Source organism: Scatophagus argus, chromosome 6 (genome assembly GCF_020382885.2).
Source record: "Scatophagus argus isolate fScaArg1 chromosome 6, fScaArg1.pri, whole genome shotgun sequence".
Classification (NCBI taxonomy): Eukaryota; Metazoa; Chordata; class Actinopteri; family Scatophagidae; genus Scatophagus; species Scatophagus argus.
The window spans coordinates 4,589,905-4,612,322 of NC_058498.1; the positions used below are offsets into that span (position 1 = coordinate 4,589,905).

Genomic DNA, 22,418 nt, shown 5'->3' on the forward strand with positions numbered 1-22,418 from the left:
TAAAGGGGAATGTAATGAGCGAGGAGGGGGAAGAGAATCAGGAAAAAGAAAGTGGGGAAGGATGGACAGGGAAATAGGGTCAGTGCTGGGACTGAGCGAAGGAAAATCAGAACAAAGAGATGAAGGAGAGAAAGATACATTTGAACTAAAATATCTGACCAAGCTCAGGTAATATCTTGATGATTTTTTATTATATGATAATAAAGATTATATAAATTAATATTGTATTATTACATTGGGCATAGAGTAACTTTTCAAAGCAGGTAAGTGTAGTGAGACCTCAGTCAGAGGCTGAGGTAAATAAGCTAATGTGTGACCTCCAGTCTGCAAAACACACACCTACATCACAATATCACTTAATTACTTCACCTTTATCTAATTCAGTTTATTTCATGTCATACAATTTATGATTATGCAAGCTGTTAATCTTCCTGTAAGATTTTTGGCAGTAGCTTTTATAAATTTGTTATGTGCACTTTCAAAAGCAAACACAATCACTCAGTATAAACAGCTTCTTTATTTTGCAGCTTCAGCAAGCTGCTCTTTATGACAACATTTAAGCTTTTTCAGAAAAGATTTTTAACTTATTTCTAACTGTTTTTGTCTCAGGACACGTTCCCGTTCTCTCAGTTTGAAACACACTCAAAATATATTCTGACGCTGTTCTTAGCGTGATTATGGAGGAGCGTTCGCGGACGTCAAGGGTCAGCATGAACAGATGGAGCTCTTGTCACAGAGGGGACTCACGTGACTGACTACATTTACAGTGTGTATAATTAAGCATGCATAGTGGTGTGTTTTCATTGTAGGCCGTGTGAGTTTTTACCCGCTCCAGCGTGATTTCCTCATACTCATAGTCTGCTTCTGTTCCATTGGCCTGTCAGAGAGGAAGAGGAAGAAGAGGGAGGTCGATTAAGAGTAAACACTGAAAGCTGTTTTCCCGTAAAGATCATTAAAACGGTTTTATGGTAAAGCTTTTGACATTCATAATTCATATGCAGTGTTTATATTGAGGTACAGCATCCTCTCGTGTTGCATTAAACCTTCATGTTTATTGCAGCTGTTTCATATTTCACATCATAGTGTGATAAAAACCCAATGCAGACTTTCTCTGATACTAATGCACCATAACCTATTATATATCATTATTAGATTATTATGACTTAAAAAATGACTTTACTGCTGCAGTTGGTTAAGGTGGAGCTCATAGGACTGCAACTAAGGATTATTTTCAGTATTGTTTGTCTGCTCATTATTTTCTCCTTCAATCGATTGACTGTTTGTTTGTGAAATGCAGAAATAGTCTCTTCATCACTAGCCAAAACTCAAAGTGACTTCAAAATGAAATTATTAAAATAACTAAAAGGAACAGCAGGAAATCCTCACATTTGAGAAGGTGGAGACATGAAATGTTTTGCATGAACAACAATCGATCGATGAATCGATGAATCGACTAATCGTTTCAGCTTTGCTTGGACATTTTCATTTTTTTTGCGCACAAACATGTCAATTTGTAAAATATCTAGTACCTAAAACCATCAAATATGTTGTGAAGTAAAAAGCAAAATATTTCTCTCCTTTATTGCTCTGGCATGGGATCAAAATACTCAAGCATAGTATATGTACTTGAATAGGTAAAATAAATGTACTTGGTTACGTTCCAAACCTGACTTGTGTCATTCAGCAAGTGAAGAATGTTTCCTTCCCAGTTAAACTACAAAATGTGAGCTGAGCTGATTATTAGATCATTATTTCACTCATCACTTAAAACAAACTGCATGTGAGAATTACAGAAAAGTGAAATTAGACATTTGATCTTTTATGAATGACGCATGAATCCCAGAGATTAAACTGGTAAAGCTGACTTAACGATGATGTATCTCTGATGTCATATTTAAGAACATCCCTGGTGAATTACCCATCAGCCAATCACACTGCTCAGCCACGACTGCATGTACGATAAAACCTTAACGTCTGCATTACCTGACTCAACAAACAGCACTAAGAATTAAATCTAGATGATTACACACAGTTTGTGTTCCTCTCAGTTTATTCAGATGTGTTCCTTGTTCCTGCTATAGCTACTGCAGGCACGCACACACAAACAGAGACACACACACACACACACACACACACACAGTGGTCGAGTGGCATCCCAATGGCCCATGTAATCCCCTTGGCTGTAATCTGTGTTTCTGTGCAGCCAGATTAGTTCAGATTTTGAATTTCTGTCGTTTTAAACAGAGGGCTCAATCTTCCGTCAGCCATGTGCAGGACGTCTGCTGTCACCTACCACACACTGCACAAACTCAGACTGGATGGGCACCTGGTCACAGGCCACATGAAATTGCTATTAACATTAAAATGTCATTATTGATGAGGGAATTATTGGGGACTTCTGGGTTCCTTGTGGAATTTCCTGTTTCTTAAAGCCCCGCTATTATTTAAATATATCTTGATCTTTGTTTGTTTGAACAATGATATTGTTCGGAGATTTTTAACATGTCTTCTGCTTCCTAAGGGTGCAGCAGACGGTGACAGTGGATCTGAAGTATTTAAAAAAACCACCACTGCCTCATCAGCACCTAAAACACCACATTTGCTTTGTTGTATGCAATCAAAGCAAACTCTTTCTCTGCATTTGTCTCACGCATGAATTACATTTCTTTGGAAGAAAAGTCACAAAACAGTCAGCAATCATATTAAGTTTAAGCTGCGTGAGAGAAATCTTTTTTTTTTCTGTGTGTGTTACATTCCAGGCAGTCCAGCAGGGAGTAATTCCACAGTAATTACATAATAAACTTATCTAACAATAACAGACACTGATTCTCTGTGGCAGCTGGCTACCAGTAAAGTGACATCTGGATCCATCTAATTCTGCACTGAGCTTTCTGTCTAAATCCATGAGGCTGCTATCACTCCATAAAAATGCAGGGGACAAATGCTGAACTTACTGAGCGTTTTTAGTGGAAGCTCCAAAAAGTGCCGCATGCCTTTCCACAGTAAAATAACCCCAAATATAACATTTTTATGGCTGTGAGAAAAGGATTTTAGTACTTTCAATACAATACAATACAATTATTGTATACTCTACTAGAATTTCAACCTAAAATAGCTATTAGTGTGTGTTACAGTATCAGCAGGTTGCAAAGTGGATGCTGGTTTAAATTTGGTGTCACTGACAAGAGATCTGAACCAGTACTCACATATGGGGGAGTGTCAACGCTGTCGGTGTTGACCACCACTGGAGGCGGGTTGGCCTGCAAGAGAGAAGACCAAACATATTAAATACTTTTAATTTGAAGGCTATCGTAGGCTTGCTGATGCAGTTCACTGCGAAACTGGAGATCCGTGATGTGAACTTACTCGTCTCATGTTCTGGTACAGCATGTTGAGCACATCTGCTACAGATTTCCACCACGGAGCGACAGCATACACCGCATGACATACTGCACAACCCTTATTTTAAGACAATACTCATGTACTACACTGCAAAAACCACGCTGCAACAGACTGTTTTACAAAGCTCTGTCATCGCAAGACAAAATACTATGACACTAACATGTGCTTTTACATTTTAGATGGTCGTCTAACAGCCTGTAAGATAATGTATTCTACTGCTCTGTACTTTCTATTCCATTGCATGTCAACAACTTTATGGCCTGGTTCAGCCCAGCACAACATAACAAAAGACACACCTCACACTAGCTAATAAGCAGCCACAAGGTGTCTTTTTCTCCTTGTATTTACATGAGGAGCATCAGTACCCATTTTATAATCCTACTCGTCTTGACTCGTGCCTTTGCTTTTGCCCTCGCCTCCTCTCACTTTCTCCCCAGAAAGTATTTAGCGCTCGCCAGTCCAGCGTCTACAGCTCTAGTCTTCTCCAACAAACCAGTAATGAGCAAGCCAGTCCATGTAAGATAATCTGAAGCTGCAAGCTCTTAGTCTGCAGCACCCCCGCCCAAAAAAAGTCTGCATCAAACAAGCTACCGAACCAAATGGACAGTCCACCCAGACTTCACGACATCAATGTGCAATGGAGCAGCAGTAGCATCTATCTCTCTACACTAATCTCTACCTCTCTCATCCCCCCCTTTTCCTTTATCTTCCCTCTCTCACAGAAACACATCTCACTCCATGTCTCTCTCTCTCGCTCTCTCTCTCTCTCCACCACCACATGTCCAACTGTCTGTCAGTCAAGCTGACAGGATGCTTGATCCCACATGGGAACAGACAGAGAGAAGGGAGGGGGGATCAGAGGGATTAAAGGTACGGTGGGAGGAGTCAAATCTGCCTGCTCAACAACAGCAATGTGGAGCAGAGGGTGCAGACAGATAAACTCAACACCCCTGAAAACCACAGACATGAGCAGAAAAGACCTAAAATGAATGGTAGGTGAACGGAAGCGGAGGGAGGTTGTGAAAGCAGGAGATGGAGTGGGTGTGGGATAATACAGCAAGGTTCGGGGACGCTGTGGAGACAGTTAGGGTCACGCTGACAGCTGCAGCTGTTATGATCAGTGAGTGTGGGTGTGCTGATGTGAATGGCGGGGAGAAAAAGGGAGCTACAAGTGGAGGGTAGAGATGATCTCCTAATTGTGCTCTACACAAAGCAACCATCATGACAAATACTGTGAGGTCTATACCTCCCGCCTCAAAGAACCACTACAGTTAAACATGCTCATAGCGTAGTATTTAATCTTTAACCTCAGACATGCTCGTGCCATTGAGCTGCACAAAATGTCTTAAAAATATCTCAGCTTGAGATGAAAGAAATACTTACAGTACATTTTTGTACTTGAGAAAATTTAAGCAAGCGAACATGCTTAAACAAAAGTACAGCAGCATTATTCAGCAAAATGTACAGCATTATGCAGCAGAATGGTCCCTGTTATATTAGAGTTATATTACTATATATTTAATAGCTGGAGCTTTACTGGAGCATAAACTTATGTACTAAACTGCGCAGGATACTGTTGGACAGTTTAGCTAGTATTAATGACCCATATTTGTCCTATATGTAGTGGGGCTGTGTCTTGGCAATAATCTGGTGATACAATACGTATCACGACACAGGGGTTACAATTCAATGCACTGCAGTCTTTTGTGACACTGAAAGAAAGTGGATGTGATGTTAATGCAACTTCAAATACTTTATGCTGACTTTAACAAAGCAACTTAAAGTTGACTTGTCAGTCTCAAAACCTCACCCGACCCCTCAGCCACTGTAACAACAGCAACCCCTGTGTGTGTGTGTGTGTGTGTGCGCCATTCACAGAGCGACAAATCCAGTGTGTTAGTCAGCTGGTGATTCCATTGACACGCTATGTCAGACTGCACGCTTATGTAACATCAACATGAGTGTGTCAGTGTGTGTGGCTGAGGCTGTGTTACATGAGAAGGCCAAAAGAACAAACGTGCAAATATAAACAAATAAGCACTCGCGCACAAGTACACAAACGCACACAACATCCATATCCAGACAGTGCTTTTGTCGCACTCTGGAAGTGATTGTTACTTCTTACATAATTGCTGTTACACCAGCTGTGTTAGCGAGGCATTATGGCCTGGTTCAGTTCAGCACAGCACGGCTTAGAGAGCGATCCAGACCAACCCTGGGTTGTCTCATCATCATCATATTTCTCACATATGCAGGATGGTTGAAATATTTGAGTAGGTGTGTGCGTGCATGTGTGTGTGTGTGAGAGAGAGAGGGTGTGTGTATGTGTGTGCGTGTGCAGCCTTTGGGAAATGATTGCTGCTTCCACATCAACATCCTTATAATACAGTTATCAATTAGCAGATGTATTGTGATTGGATAAGCACAAATCAAGAATCCTAAAAGGAAGCCTGATGACAGCAGAGGTTTGTTAAATGCCCAATCAGAGCAATGTGCCTTGTGAACGTGCTATTACAAGAAGGAATATACAAACACACAAAGTCAAATATGAAAGCTCACCAATCCAATTAGGCAGAAAGTAGTACCTGAAAAGCCAGTGTTGAGAGGTGAAGACACACATACTCCATCCTGATATCACTATCTTCTCTGTCGTACTAATTAGCAATGAAACTTCGTTTGACTAATGAGCTAATCAGATGGAGCGTGTAATCAAATCAGAACGGCCTTGCTAACCACACTAATCAGACTATCACTACCTGCTATCTCTGATTAATGTGCCCGCTGCAGATGGACGACAACAATAAAAATCCAACCGGCAGCAAATCACTGTAGTGCCGTTTATACAATGCACAAGTCCTGTTTCAAATGGGTGTTAAGGCTCTTTTGGTTATATCACTGGGACACTGAAACTGCCCATCCTCCTCCTTTTACACTGATAATACTGCGTTTTCAATTTGTTCAAAAGGCGCTTTATGAATAACGTGCAACTGACTGACTGATTGATTGCAATGATGATGAACGACCAGCTTATTTGACTTGATTCAAATGCTCAACTTATTTTACCACAATCTGATTTTCAAAAGTTTTTCAAAATTACATTCAGTAACTCCCAGAAAAAAGAGACAGTCACGACCCACACACACTTCAAATACACTGCAATTCTGTACACAACTCAACACAACTCAGAGGTTTGTGTGGAGAACAGCACTGAAGCACGACAAAGATAATGGCAACAGCCTACTGTGCTGAACGCCCACTTCTGAAATGTCTCCACCACCGTAGTCAGGAATAAGCACAACACTTTTAGCTTACAGCAGCCCGTGTACTTTGTAGACTCCTCATCACACGGTGATACTGCGTGTGTGATGCAGACGGACGTCACAAATTACATTTCTTCCCGTCTCTCTTTGTCCCATCATTGCTGCATTGCCTAACATATCCTGACAAGTATTGATTCCAGAAGTACTGTGAACATTAATGGAATATGCAGTAAATTTGACTCTATAACCTCTGCTACGTTTCTCAGTGCAGTGTCATTCTTTCTGCTTTTTGGAACTTGGGTTGTTTTTTTCAGATGTTATGATAGTACAGGGGGAAATTGCAATATAACTCATACTTTTTTCTGGTAAGTAAAAACACTCTGAGGGGAAATCAAGCCATGATGCCTTTCATTTCAAACGTGCACAGGTGCAATTTGACTGACCCTCAAGTGAACACAATCCTAGACTGGCTGAGTGGGGCAGCAGCAGGATGTCTGCACATTTTGACATTGAATGTCAACAATACAATAAAAGCAATTAAAACTGTAGTCTCCAGTGAATTTTAAATTTCTCTGCAACATTTTATACAATCTAACGTGCACATTGGAGACAATGGTGTGTAGACCTTCATGCACAGACCTTAATGAGGGATCTCCTTTAATACCTGAAAAAAAGGGGCCAAAACACTGCACATGTTATGATATTATGTGTCTTGTGCTCACGGTGTGTAGTCAAACTGCATGACTTGCTGAAAACCTGTGTTGGAATCTCTTTTAGTATGAGAGACAAATGGGAAATGATTCACCAAATGCACACATGCTCTCCTCATGAGGATCACTGACCTAACACCATCTATTGCATGCATCCACCCATCAAACCTACCTGCACATGGGCCTGTATTTGTGGAAAGTGGTGCACGAGCGGCACATGTGGGGGCGTTTCCATTGAGTGTGCAGTCCAAATATGCGTGTCATTGGGCCACGGCCTGCACCCTGCCTTGCCCTTGGCTTTACTCTTTGTGGGGCTCTTCTTCACACTGTCCCTCAGGTTAGGAAATTTTCCTCTCGTGCCCCTAGTGGCCAGGTTGGTTGGTAGTGTGCTCCATCCATATCCGCCCAGCCCTGAACATAGAGGAAGCTGCGGCGAGTGAAAAGGGTGGATGGACAGCGACTGGGAGGCGTGTGGAAGAGGAGAGTGGTGGTGGTGGGGGTGTTGGTACTGTTGGAACGAGTGATGACTAGGTGAATGGAGCTGCACCTGCTGCTGCTGCTGTTGCTGTTGCTGTTGGTATATTTGATGCGTCGACTGCGAAGAAAGCAGGTGACTTGGCGACGTCGGTGGACGGTACTGTTGCTGGTTTTGACATTGATGCTGCAGCTGGTGATGACTCGGTGACAGGTGAAGCTGGTGGTGGCTTGGAGAGTGCAGTAGGCAATTCGGTGATAGTGGAGCCAGCTGGTAGGTTGGAGATGGCGGAGCTAGCTGATGACTTGGAGACGGTGGTGCTATGTGGTAATAGCTAGGAGAAGGAGAAGGAAGCAGGTGTTTTGGAGAATGGCAGCCATGTTTCGGGGAATGGGGATGGTGCTTTGGCGAGTGTAGAGGTGAAGGTTGGTGATTTGACGTCTGGATTTGCAATAAATTCTGGTTATGCTTCGAGTGAGAGTGACTCTTTCCTGATTTTCCCTTCCCTTTGCCAGATTTGCTCTTAGTCGAGCCACTGCTGGGCTTCTTGGGGCTACAGCAGAACTCATGGCTGTGGAAGTAAGTGGTCATAGCTACAGAGGTATATAAAAAGCCACACCGCAATCTTCCTTATCTTATTATCACCATATCGTCTCCTTTACTGACATGACAAAAGGGAGTAGCTCCTCACAATCACTTCTGTCCGAATAATGTAGGTCATTCCTCTCAAGTACAACCAATCCCCTCTGTGTCCGGTTCAGAGTTGATGCTCCTGTTTCGCCGACCCCTCCTACTCTTTCTCTGCTGTCTATCAGTGTGTCAAAATTACTGGAATACCATCAGTAAATTAAAATACAATCCCGCGTTTGTTTCCCTGACTTCTCCCTCACAGATTAGAGCATCAGCTACTCCTGAAAAGCAAGTGTGACATTCAACCATCCTCTTCTGGGTTTTCTTCCCTTAGGGACATGCTGACTCTCTTAACATCCCTCGGTGTTACAAGGTGAGTAGGAAGATATACGCTTAAAAAAAGAAACAGTAGGACCTCTTGGACAAGTTGAGTCTTCTTTCAGTCCTACTTTCTTTCTGTAGACAATGCGAGTCAGTTCTTGTGATCCATTGGAAGATTTGTGTTCCTCGTCCTGTGGTTATGATGCACTTCAACTGTCAGTCACTCACAGTAAGTCATGTTATCCGCCTATATGGTTGCTTCCTCCAGATTTGAATTTGAATAGTTGGTCGCTCTGTAGATGACACAGTTGGATTCGTATATTCCAAAAGGAAAGTAGAGACAGTACAACTCAGCTTCTTTTGTTTTCAGATTTGTGTTCATTCTGTCCATCCAGAAGGTGTAATGGTCAGAAGGATTAAAATTTTTCTTTGTCGTCCTTCTCTCATCTTGTCGTCTTTTGTCTTTCTGTCATCGTGATTTGATATGAGACCACATCTCTATGCACAACTCTCATCCTCAGCCTCTCTCATCTTTCTATGCTGCCTCCCTCTCTCAGTGTCTGTCCCGCTCTCTGTCTCTCCAACTCTCCCTCTCTCAGCCTCTTTCCTGGACTGGCCAATTAGGGGACTCCTGCACATGACAGCAGCCAGGCATAAGTAATCGATAGGCGACCAGGGACAGTGATACAGTGCTCAGAGCTCACTCTGTGTGTGCGTACAATGAGCAGAGAGCTGCGATTGGTGGAGGGCCGTCTCCTCCATCAACCTTTGTCTTGTTCTTTTAAAGCATCACAAGGCAGGCCGGGTCAGCTGGAATACAGTCTATGAAATGCCTGCTGTGTGTGTGTGTCTCTATGCGTTGACCTACTTATTTTGTGAGAATGGGTCTCTCTGCTTTTGCGTGTGTCTCAAAGTTTAATGTTTGTTCAGGGCAAAGGCATTTCAGATGCTGAATGACGAGTTGCTTCCAAAGGCAAGCCAACCTTGCGAACAGCAGCTTCACCAAATTCACTATCAGTTGTATTTTTAGTTATAATTGAAATTGTGTGTATCAGAAGAAACAACCCTCAAATGTATACGTTATTTACAAGTCTTGTTATTGACACTGGTAGTGAAAAAAATACCAAAAAATCTAAAGTAAAATACAAAGAAAATAACTGATTTGACAAATTATTGTTAAAACCCACAAATCATCAGAATTTCTGCAAACATACTTCTATCTTATCATATTAATTATACTATAAGATAGTGGCCATGATATTTAGCCATGATATTTAATATGAGTTTAATCATAGCTTCTGGCTTCCTATAGCCGGCATTTGTCAAAGAAGAGAGCTGCCATTGGTTTATACACAGAGCTGGACACACACACACACACACACACACAGCCAGTACGAGGTCCAAGCCTCCATAATGTCAGCTAATATATGCCACAACTTGCCCCAAACCAACTTGCTAAGAGAGAGAGAGAGAGAAAGCGAGCGAGAGAGAAGCAGATTAAAAAGCAGCACCCATGCGGAGAGCACAAATAGATGAAAAGAGGGTGAGGGTGGTTGAAAGAAATGCTGTTACAGCATTTCTGTTAGTGTTCCCTGTGTAAAGTGCTGCTAGCGCTGCAGGCTAACCGCTCAGTCAGGAGAGGATGAGCAAGGAGAATAGGCTATTAGCATCACAGCGCTAGATGAAGCCCACACTAATACGGTGCTAGAGGGTGGGTTAGGAGGGGGCTGTGGTGAGGAATGGTTGAAGAGATGAAACAAAGGTATGGGACGGGGAGGGGGGGCATTGAGTAACGGTTTAGGCTCAGAATGTGGGTTTAGTTAGCATCGAAGAAGCATTTTCGTCCAGAATACTGCTGTCTTATCAGGCACTTGTAGGATCTGTCAGCCAATTTCTAGTGTCCTGAGCACTGCATCCAAAGACCCAAGTGACAAACTTGAAACATTACCCTCAAATTATTGTTATGTATGAAGCATCTGAGTCCATGTGCCCACAACATGTCAAACTCGACTTAGTTTTCTACCCCCTCTCCCTTCTGACACAGCTCAGAGACGAGTTATTCAGAAACACATTGGGAAACACATCAAAATAAGCTCTCAAATCATATCATAATCATAATCACAATTTAGTGCTCGAGTGCTCATTTTATGTTCTGGGTCAGACTGACCTGAAGATGAAGTGTAAAAATGTAGGAAAAAATACCCTCATTTACGAAGTATTAAACCTTTTATAAGTCACTTAATTAGTGGAATGGGTGTTAATTAATAGTTAACACACACACACACACACACACACATACAACTCTGACTCAGAGAAGTCAGACTGACTTAGAATGAAGGCAACTGCCAAAAAGGGTCAAAATCTCAAATTTAGATGTTTACTTATACAGTTAAAACAGAGACAGAATTAACCCAGCTAAAAGAAAACCAAACAAACAAACAAACAAACAAAAAAAGCCCACCAAAGATCTCATGTTGTTATCTGCAGAGATAAAGTCATTTACCCACATTCTATCAGCAATGCAATCCCACTTGTATTCAGTTAAATCCTGACAACTTGCCACCTCACTGCTGTTGCTTGTTTCCCACAATGAAATTATTATCACTCTTTCTCTATCTCTATCTATCACCTTTTTGAATTTTCACTCATACAGTGATTACTGACTGTGCCAAGAATAAAGACAGTATTCAACGGGAAAGTGGTCATGTAACAGGACATAAAATCTTGACAATGGGCTTTGTTGAGTTAAAAAACATTCCTCCATAATCGACCAAAAAACCCAAAACAAACAAAGAAAAAAAAAACAAACTCCATAATCTGCAGTGAGAAAAGATTGTGACACCGACTGTCACCAGCAGGGGGCCTCAGACGCCACAGACAGATGAAGCACTGACAGAAACACATGCATGCAAATATGATGATGCTACTACACAGTACTGTTTTGTTTGTCTGTCTCATATTGTCAGCACTGACTGACAGCATGATGTCATGCAAAGATACTGTGACAATATCTTGAGTTTAAAACCAGTGTGACACAAAATCATGATGCATAATACTGCACCATAACATGCAACATGAAAAAGATAATAATTCTGTTTTGACTGTTTTGTTTCATGTGACTATTTACTTAATTTCAACACTGTTTACAAGATACCGTTAGTCATTTCTGGCAAACATTTTGCAAATGTCCATTCCAGCACGATGATATTTTAGGTACACTGATGTTAGCGGGAGCCCTGGTATTACTGCAAATGCTGTGTATATCTTCCAGTGTTGTTTTATGGTCCAATTCTCAAGAATAACAGAAACACAAGAACTGCAGACTCTTTAATGCACAGCACGCAGTTTCTGCTGCTAGCAGTCTGACAGTCAAAAGAAAACAAAAGACAAAAGCAGCTTTGGACCATCGGAGTTGTTGTCTTCATTGCTGAACAACCGCCATTGCTGAGGAAAATCTGTCCGTCATGACTCAGGCAGAAATGATCTGAGTGAGGTAATGTTTTAAAGTTTTATTCAAGTCACATTTAGTTTCATTTGCCGACTTTCTTCCTCACTCTTTGACTTGCCCCTGGAAGTTATAGTAATAGTAACCTTTAATAAAATTACAGATTTCTGTGGGTTTGAACATTTGGGATAACGTAAGGGCACGACTCAACTCATAGTTGCGTTGAAATATTTTAATGAGGAAATCCTACATATTATATCTTGATCAGTATCTCATCATAACACTTATGTTAACTATATTTTTACCGTTTTCAGTACATGCTACTGACAGAACTGATCAAAACTGACTAAGATGGACACGGAATAAGTGAATAATAGCTGCAGATAACATTGACACTATCTGAAGGTAAAGAATGTAAAAACACACTGCAGAGCTGTGGTCTCCATGGATCCAGTGAGTGCCTGAGATCTTCATTATCATATATCACACCAGCAGCCACACACAACATGCCAGAATAAATCAGTTTTAATTTAGAGCATCTGTTGTGATTAGATCAGGGATTTGTTTTGCTGTTGGGTTGGAAGGTCCTGGTATGGCGTGAAAGGCAGCATTGTTACACAGCAAAAATTTTATTGAAGAAAACAATTGAAAATAACTTTTACATTTACATTAAAACCACAATAATTCAGATTCTGTATTTGGGGTAATAAATAGATAAAAGTGAGACAGAAAGGCTTGGCTTTAGAATCCATTGTCACAACAAAGTCACAGAAAACAGCAGTGATGTACCATCAGCATATCAAGCTGTTATGCCCCACAACAACTTAACCTGCAGCTGCAGGTTTAGCAAGCATTAAGCAGATGTAGAGTAACATGAGTATCCCTCTGCAGTCATGCTTCTGGTCACCTGCCCAGGCAAAGTCCAATACTTCAATACTTTGGTCTCCACCATATCCTGACAGAAACATCAGAGTCTTTAGCTTGCTAAATGCTCAGATTTCTCCACCAGGAATACTGGGCATGTCTAGCTTGTTTGCCAACTACGGCTAAATGTGAGAGTTTGAGAAGAGCCATCAGACTCAAAAAATGTGTCACAGTTCGTTGGCGGTCATTCTAGCTCAAAACGAAGCTAAATGCTGTGTGGGGCTGCAAGGCAAACATTTAAATGAACTGTCTAACAAATTACAAGCAGGCATTTCTTCTCCAAAAAACATTTGCGAAGCATAACATTTTGGAACCTGCGTTACTACATTCATGTTGTCTTGCGTCTTTTTCTTCCCTGTGTGAGAGAACAAATAGATGGCTTTACTGCCAGTTCAAAGCGTAAATCAAATGATCAAGGCGGTGGTGTGTGATTCTTTGGTTTCTTCAGTCAAGGATTTTCAATCTGTGCAAGAAGTTTATCTGAAGGTCTGTTTGATCCCTTATGATATTGCCCTAATAAGTTATAAAATATTCATAACTGTTCTTACCTAATTTTTTTCAAAGAAGGTTTTGCAGGTTACAGGATGCACATAGTTTTATCTGAAGGTAATATAAAGCACAGAGCTAAAACAAAATAAATCCCTGTAAGTTCTTTCAGTGAACAGCTGTCTAGCACAGTCATTATTCTAAATACCATAAGCGGCGCTATTACATGCCATAACGGGATCAACAGAGGTCAAACCCAATCTTCTATACCCCGCAGGGCAGATTTAAGATGAACCCCCTCCTCTCACATCGATTGTTGACCTCAGGAAGCGATCCTACTTGTGGGGCTGTTGGGGAAAATTGTGTCCTCAAGTCAGGACACACAGTTCAACAGTAAGTGAGTGGCTGATGTTCAGACAACAATACTCTTTTTTTTTTCATCTGTGTGACCCACTGTCGCTCGCTCTAGGGTGAAACTCTAACTTGTATTCCATCAACCAGGCTGATTGTGCCTCTTTCCAAATGTGAGCCAAAGAATCAGAGTGAAGTAATACTGCTGTAATGGCACTCCTTGTTAATGACTGTCTGTTACAGCTTGAGGACTCAGTCTCTTTCTGTCTCTCTTTCTATCTAGGTGTCTACTGTCAAACTTTTCAATTTCTAAAGATGCTGCCCTCTGCCCATTGCTGGCAGAGATGAAGGAGCAAAAATGAAAATGCCAAGTAGCCCAGAAGTCCAACAGGAACATCAGAAATAATTAATCAATTATCAACATAGTTGCCAGTTAATTTTCTGTCACACAACTCATCAGTTAATAAATGCACTGCTTTAGTAAAAAGCCAGCATCCAGATAAAAGCAGAGTCTCTAATAATGGCCAGGGGTGTGTGGTTGATAAATGCCGGACCCCATAAGGGTCAGGGGTCAAAAAGTGTTCAACAAAGTCTTGATGCCTGTCAGATAATGTGCACATGAGCCTTTCTGGTGGCAGGCAGGTCCTCCTTACAACATTTATTTGTGTCACAGGATGTGAGATAATTACATTGCATAAAATTTTAATTTTAATCAAGGAAACACATCGACTGCCCCTCGTGAAGGCACAACAATTACAGGTCAAGAGGGATAGCATCACTTACATGTGACAGATTTGCTGTTGTCTTGTACTCTCTACATAACAACAGCTTTTCCCAATGAAAACCAGTCTACAAACGAGCCTGCCACTGTAACGCATCCATGTGTGACTGCAGGACAGAGACACTCAATATCAGTCAGCATGCTAATGTCACCCAAGGAAGCAATAAGAAACGTGACTCTAAAGCAGGAAAGATAAGCTCCTGATACACACCATCATCATCAGTTATATCTGGTTATGAAGTTCTCAGGTGGTTGCAGTGAATAGGTTAAACCTTCAGTGGTGTCACATCCTTCCACACTAATTGCAGCAGAACAGATGGTCTCTAAGCCTCATTAGTTAGTGGTCATATTAAGTGATTTCTTGTTCCTTGTGGTTAGCTAGTCTATGATGATTAGACAGAAAACAGGCTGGAGGTAGGAGACTAATGTAGAGGGAAGAGAGAGAGTGTGTGTCTGTGTGTGTGTGTGTGTGACTCTGTGTGTGTGTGGGAGAGAGAAAGGTGATAAGCAAGCTTCATCCCACACACAGAAGGTGATGCAACACCTCACTCACATGCAGCACAAATCTCATGCACTGCTCACTGCCACAATACAATGTGTGTTTAAGTTTACACACTCTCTTCGACTTGTTTTTGTTCTCATTAGATCTCTCTCTCTCTGTCACTCTCTCTCTCTCTCCCGCCCATCTCTCCCCATTTTCACACACACACACACACACACAGACACACACTCTCACACAGACACACACGTCCACATGCCATGCTCTGCTCGGTGATCATCATAGCAGCATCACCATGACAACAGCCGATGCTGCCTGCAGTGTTGGCCAGCAATCAGAGGAGCTCATTGGTTACCATGGGCAATGGTGGTACAGGTTGTAAATATTTGCATAAGCCCCTCCCACTGATGACATCATCTCCATTCTGTTAGGATTTTAATAATGTGGTGACCCTCTCCGCCCTGTCTGTCTGTCTTGAATAGTCTCCGAGGGGCAGCCATGATAAGAAGTGTTGGAGGGAGCTTCTTTACAAGCTGCATCCTTTTGCCGTGTTTACAAAAGGATGCATTTAAAGCGACGCACTAAAAATGAAAACAAACAACACAAACATGTCACATTACACATCCAATACCTGTAAATTCAAAGCACAATCAAGCCAATATTGTGCTTACTGAGTTGTGTGTTGAATCCTAAGCTATCGTGCACTGACTTAGACATACAGATCATAATCATAAGCACATTAACCGTAACACGGAAGCTCCCTCAGTAGTATTTTCTACCTCCTTACCTATACTTCTTTTGTCTCTATTCCAGGTGAAAATGTGCTTCTTTTGATATTCACATGGAGGTACATTAGAGGCTGGTACGTCCCATACACATTATGTATGAAGAAGGTCCCCTTGTGGGCCTGGACGAGACACAGACGGACATGCCAAACAGCAGTACACCCTGAGACAAAGACCGGCTTCTATCCCCTTTCACATCAGCACTCCACAGCTTTCATAACTTTTCATGAAAATAAAAACCATACTGTTTATTCATTCCTTGTTTCAGATTTAGCCATTGTTGTAAAATACACATAAGGCCATTGCGAACAAACCCTTTTCCCCCTCCCCTGCACTGAAGTACTGCTCAAGTACTGTAGTAGCGTTGCAATGATCTATAGTTTCTGACTGCAGAAGGTGAAAATTCACAGTAATGCTGTGAAGATTCCCCAAAATACAACGCCTACTTAGTCTTATTACACACTGCCCACTCGGCAACAGATGATCTATACTAATACAAATAATGTGGTTGAAACTGTAGTTAAGCTTCATACTGCACAGGTCTACTTGGTATACTTGCAGCATCTGACCTTGTTCACATGCACCTGAGCATGGCCTTTCCTGCCAATCACACCATGGGAACAACAGGTCTAAAGAAAGGCAACAGAGAAAACCAGAGAAGCCCACACATGCACAATGGTATCCCACGAGGCATTGGGAGAGTGGAAAGTTTCCTTGGGCAGCAGGAGAATAATGAGGCACTCGTCAGCAGCAGGCTGTGTATGAACATCTTTTAAAATTTCACCGCAAACACCACTTTCAACTCTTTTCCCAACCTTTCTGTAGCTCTAAGATCTATAGAATTGCATGCACTTGTGAAGTGGGAAAGCCAAAGACAAACAGAAATAGTAAAACCACTCCCACTTACTTATCACCTCCATTGCTGACACTTTATTATTACTATTTAACTCATTACCAGCCATGATAAAATAATCAAGTAACTGACACGCAGTATGAGTGTGTCATCTTACTTGTGTGCTCTTTACATTGATGGGTACATTATTATCCAAGCAAGTAATGCATGATCCATTCGCATCGGCCACTTTGAGCTAATAGGTTATCAGATTTCTCCCCTAATCAATCACCAATTCTCTCCTTCAATGTCTTCTTCTCTCTCCTCCCTTCTCTCTGGCTCTGCACTTCCCTCTCTATCCCCATTTCCTGTGACCACTAATCACCTCTTTAAGGCTTTTAGAGCACTTTCTGAAGAACCAGGATGACTTTCATACCTCTGCTTTGCCACTCATCAATTATACAGAGACAGGGTGGGAGCGACGGGGCTACCGTGTGTCCACAACAAAAACAACGGAAGAAAAGCAAACAAAAACAAAGACTTCAGGTGGCGATACACTGATGAGATAACATAGGACACTTTGCTAAGCTGTTAGCTATATCCTGAGGCACTGCAAATCAAAGATCGCCACTGAAGACAGTCTAAAGTCACCGACAGATTGACCTGTGGAAAATAGCAAGGAAGAGATTTTCCAATAAAATGCTTTCCAGTGAGATAAAGTACCATGTCTGGAGTCTGACATGGGGTCAACAATACACACCTCCCCAGCATTCAACCATCAAAATCTAATCTGGCCATGACCCTGAACACGCTGACCCAAAAACACACCACACATACAAGCACACACACAGTTTGCACATGTGTAACGGCACGTTTTTGATGACCTGTGGGGCCAGATCAGCACATCCAAACCACTTCCATCAAATAGTTAAAAAAAGACGGGGCTAACAGCTCTGTGTATGTGTGTGGCATATTGGCCTATCAGTCATGCAGTAAGTGCCTTAGACAGGAAAATGGCAACACCTTGGGAAAACAGTGGGCAATATGATTACTACTTTTTCCAAGGCTATGCCGTAAATTTGCAGTCAAATGTATAAGTGCTGCAGGGTGGAGCACTGTGAGTGGTCCCCTGTCCACTCAGAAGGTTCAGATCAATAATGCAGGTTTGGATCCAGTAGAGGCATTACTGGATTTGTCAGCTGCTTTACAAATAGTATTTAGCCTGTTTTTCTATGTATAAAAACATTTTCTTATTATTAGCCAAGGTGGAAAAGTTGGTGTATCCATAAACATAACCATACAAAGAGCCTTAGCAAATAAATCATGATGTGGAAAAAGCATGAGGCTAAATGTTCACTGAAGCAAGGAGACTTAAGTTGCTCAAATCAATACATAAAACAAAATTCTATTAAATATTACCATCATGGTTCCACATCGCCATCGTTAGTTCTGAGGTTTGATTGGTATTCTTTTTAATTATGTCATCTCTTTGCCACCGTCGTCTTCTGCAGGGGTTTAATGGCACCAGACTGGAGAATTAGTGTCACCAGCTGTTCAGTTACATGTTGAACAAGATCTGGATGGAAACTTGAGCAATGTATGATTAAGAAAGGCTCATTTTTTAAAAGTAGGATGCCAAAAAATATTTTCACAAACAAAGATCTGCTGCTACTAAAATGTCTGTCAATAAAAAAATGCCTCAATACTAAGTTACTATCCTGTATTTATGTAGCTATAAAGTGATTTTGTAATTCAGGACTTATTTACTGATTTATTTTGAGTGTTTTTAGTGTGTATACCTTAAGCTTTAGTGAGTCAGTGTCTCCAGACGCAACAATTGATTCAGTTCAAAAACTGAACATAAGTCATAAGTGAACATAAGTCAGAAAACCAAATTATTTTTGCAATTTTGTTGACCAGCAGCAAAAGCAAGAATTCAGCTGAAGCATGAGTGCAATGTTAGGGTGAACACAGCATCGGCAGGTGGAGTCGTGGTGGGACTTAATAATGGCCAATCACATCAGCTCACAGCAGCAGTTTCCTAATGTGCTGATGTTTCAGGACAGCTTCTCCTCAGAAGTGCAGAATGCCAGGCAAAGCATCCTAAGTATAAGCATCTAATATTAATATAAAGACCCCACAACATTCTTACAGGGCCAGATGGTGCCCATTATGAAAGTGGATAAAAAAGCGGAAAAGGATAAACTTAAACATGAAACAAACCTACTTGAAAAGGATGACAAGGTGCTTTGGATTAAAGAATCTGAGCAGATAGAGAGGACTTTGATGTATTATTGGAATTATTGGAGCGATAAAGAGATGACTCTTGCAAGAGGCTTAAGACAACTCGAAACTGTTTGTTTCAGCATCTGTCAACATCAGAAGTGCCTCATGCAATGATTTTTATCAAGTAAGTAGCACTCCTGCTCTGCTGGGTCCTCCATAGGTTGGTGAAATTGCTTTGGATATTAGTTTAGTGATTTATTCAAGCCGCTGGTGTGATGAATCAAGCTGGTTATGGACGCCAGTGTTATTTATGAGCTCTGCCAGCGATAATGCTGAAGGACAAATACTTTCAGCCTACATGGAAACATTTTACGTTTAACCATCCAGGTAGTCTACAGAAACGTTCTCATTTTAATAAAGCTCAATGTATCATTATGTAGCATCCTGTCATTATTGTACATGGGCATTTTGTCTCAGCCATTCTAGTCATTATAATAGTGATGTAATGGAGAGATAGCTGGATTTAAATGTGACACAAAGGGTTAACGGCAGGCCTGCAGAGCAGCCACAGTGTAGGTTCTGAGTTATAGCTCGGCATCACATTTCATCCACTGATAGCAGCATTGCAGCACTAGACAGATGTATTGTCCATAATCAGGCCATTTTGTGCTTTAATTACACAAATTCCCCCCAGTAATCGCTTACACATTCTCTCATTTACTTTGTGAATTATAGTGACGGTGGACAACTTGTGTACTTATAGAAAAATTGTTTCATCAAGGTAACTTCTATTTTGCCTTTTCTCAATGGTGACCATGAGATCATATGTTGTTGCAGCCAGTAGAACATTAGCAGTGGAATTGTTCTTACTAGATGTGCGTCCTCCTTCCTTCTTTGTTGCCGTCACTATTAAAGAACTTGAGAAAATTTGCAGGAGCAGCCAAAATGGACCAATGACAGTTCTTGCTGTCTCAGTGTAATATCTCTATAGAGGCCTTAGACATAGTTAGGAGGCGCACATCAGCTATGATGTTGCTATGTGTGTAGGCGCTCCAGCTATGATGCACATATGAACATTTACTTTGTAGTGTATTTCAAGGAAATGCTGAGCCATATTATTGATGAATACTTCTGTGGCTCACTGAACACAAGACTCGTATAAACATGCGGTGACTCCTCTCTCGTCAGATCATCCACACACCTTCCCCCTCCGTGGTAAGATTTTGATTTCAGTGGGGACTTATCATCGAGTGCCACTGGACTGGCCAAGGTCCAAATGCAATCATCAGCTAAATGATGGCTTTGCCATGGCAACACACCAGCTCTCTGGGTCTCATACACTGTGACAGAGCTCATTTCCATGACAACATTATCAAAAATCTCACCCACAAACAGAGAGCTGCTTCAAGTTCAATTTAAAAATCTGCCTGCTGCCCCCGACTTTGTCTCTGGTTTTGGCTAAGAAACTGAAACTAGAGAATGTTTGATAATGTGCTGATTGGCCCCTTATGTACACACACACACACACACACACACACACACACACAAAACAAAACAAAAACTCAGCTTAAGTTACATGCCTCCCATTGTGATCCTCTATCACCCCTCAAGCATAAAGCACACACACACACACACACACACACACACACTGCCGGTGACGTGTGTGTTACCTGGCCGGCATTGATACAGTCGGTGAAGGCACTCCTCCTGGAGAAGAACATAAGGAGCTGCTGCCAGCGCGAGGAGGACGTGGAGGGGGAGGAGGAGGCAGGAGAGGAGGTGGAGGGTGAGGAGGTGTGGGGAGGTGCCAGCTCCTCCGAGGAACCCCGCTTGGGTCCCAACTTCTGTTTGACTCCTAGTCCCGCCCCTTGACCCCCAGACGTCCCTCCTACCCTCGCACTGCGGGGGTACAGGGTGTTGTTGCCAAAAATATAGTTCATCGTGTCTGCTGTCTGCTCTTCCTTTAGACAGACTAGATAGAGTTCACGTTGTAGCGCTTCTCCACTGCTTCATCTCTAGTTTCTCTCCTCTGTTGTTCCTCTCTTTCTTTCCTTCTCTCTCTCAAGCTCTCAAGGTGCTGCTGTCAAATATACAGTCCAGCACTTTCTTCTGATCTGTCACCAGTTTCTACTGGATTATGCTGCTATTGTTGATATTTTCATCCTCTCTTTCAATTTTCTCTTACTATTATTATCTCTTTATTTTCCCTTTTCTTGTCTTCAGCTCCCTCAGGAGTGAGAGAGCAGCTGGCAGATGGAGAGATGAAGAGGAGGAGCTGGAGGAGGAGCTGAAGGAGGAGGTAGAAAGTGCAGGGCAGGTAGACAGAGTCTTCTTAAAGTTTGACTTGATCTGTCAGGGTCACTGTACATCCATCTGCCTGTCTGTCCTCGTTGTCCACCCATTTGTCCATCATCCCATTGTCCCCCTAGCCAGGAGAAATGTCCAACATCCACATCTCTGGTAGTCCAAAATCTCCTCTCTTCAGCTCCTTTCTTTCCTCTCTTCCGAAGGAAGACAGAGTGAGGGGGAGCGTGGGCCAGGCAAAGACAGGATATGAGGATTGATTATTTAAGAGAGTTCACTCTTTCTCTCTATCTTTCTCCACCCCACCTCTTCCACCCTCGCTCCCTCCTCCTCCCCAGTCTGAGGAGATGACCAGTCAATCTCCCCTCTGTCACTGCGTGTGCTCCCATTAAATATGGAAGGAAGAAGGGAGGGAGGGATGGGTAGCTGGATGGATGAAAGGAGGGAGGTGGAAGGATGCAGCCAAGGAGGAAAGCATCTGAAGTAGGAGGATGGTTGGAAGAATCACTCTGCAACTCTTCTGTTTCTCCTCCCCTCCCTCCTACATCTGTGATGTCGCTCCAAGTCTCACTCTGTCTTCTCGTCTCTCTCACTACAGTACATTACTCAGTGTCTCTTTCTTTCTCTCCCTCTCTTTTTTCAGCCTACCCTACACCCACCTTCACTCTCTTTCTCTGTGTCTGTCTTTCAGCAAATTGTCTTTTCCAGTCTTTTATTGGAGCTGCAACCCGACGCCTCTCTCTCTCCCTCTCTCTGTGTGTCTTTCTCTCTAACTGTCAGATATCATTACTAGCACAAGCCACACCCCTACATTCTGGCCAGCCAATGACATGACAGAAGCCCCCACTCCAAAGAGACACGCACACGCACAAACCCTCAAACCTGCATGCACACATGATGCCTGTTGCAGGCTGAGGAGGAGATGTGTTTGAAAGCAGCCAAATGCTGTAGAAGCAGAAAATGAATACTAGTGGTGGCAAGACAAAC

General features: G+C 42.1%; 1 protein-coding gene across 3 annotated transcripts in view; it reads right to left on the reverse strand.

Moving 5' to 3' along the window:
- Nucleotides 1-22,418, reverse strand: part of LOC124061081 (disks large homolog 1-like) — a 94,115-nt gene that overhangs the window by 37,729 nt on the left and 33,968 nt on the right. For all 3 annotated transcript variants that reach the window (XM_046392613.1, XM_046392612.1, XM_046392614.1), the window contains exons 8-9: nucleotides 3,207-3,260; nucleotides 827-877 (exon numbers count right to left, since the gene is read on the reverse strand). In XM_046392613.1, coding sequence (XP_046248569.1) covers nucleotides 827-877; nucleotides 3,207-3,260 — 105 coding nt within the window. The remainder of the gene's footprint in view (nucleotides 1-826; nucleotides 878-3,206; nucleotides 3,261-22,418) is intronic.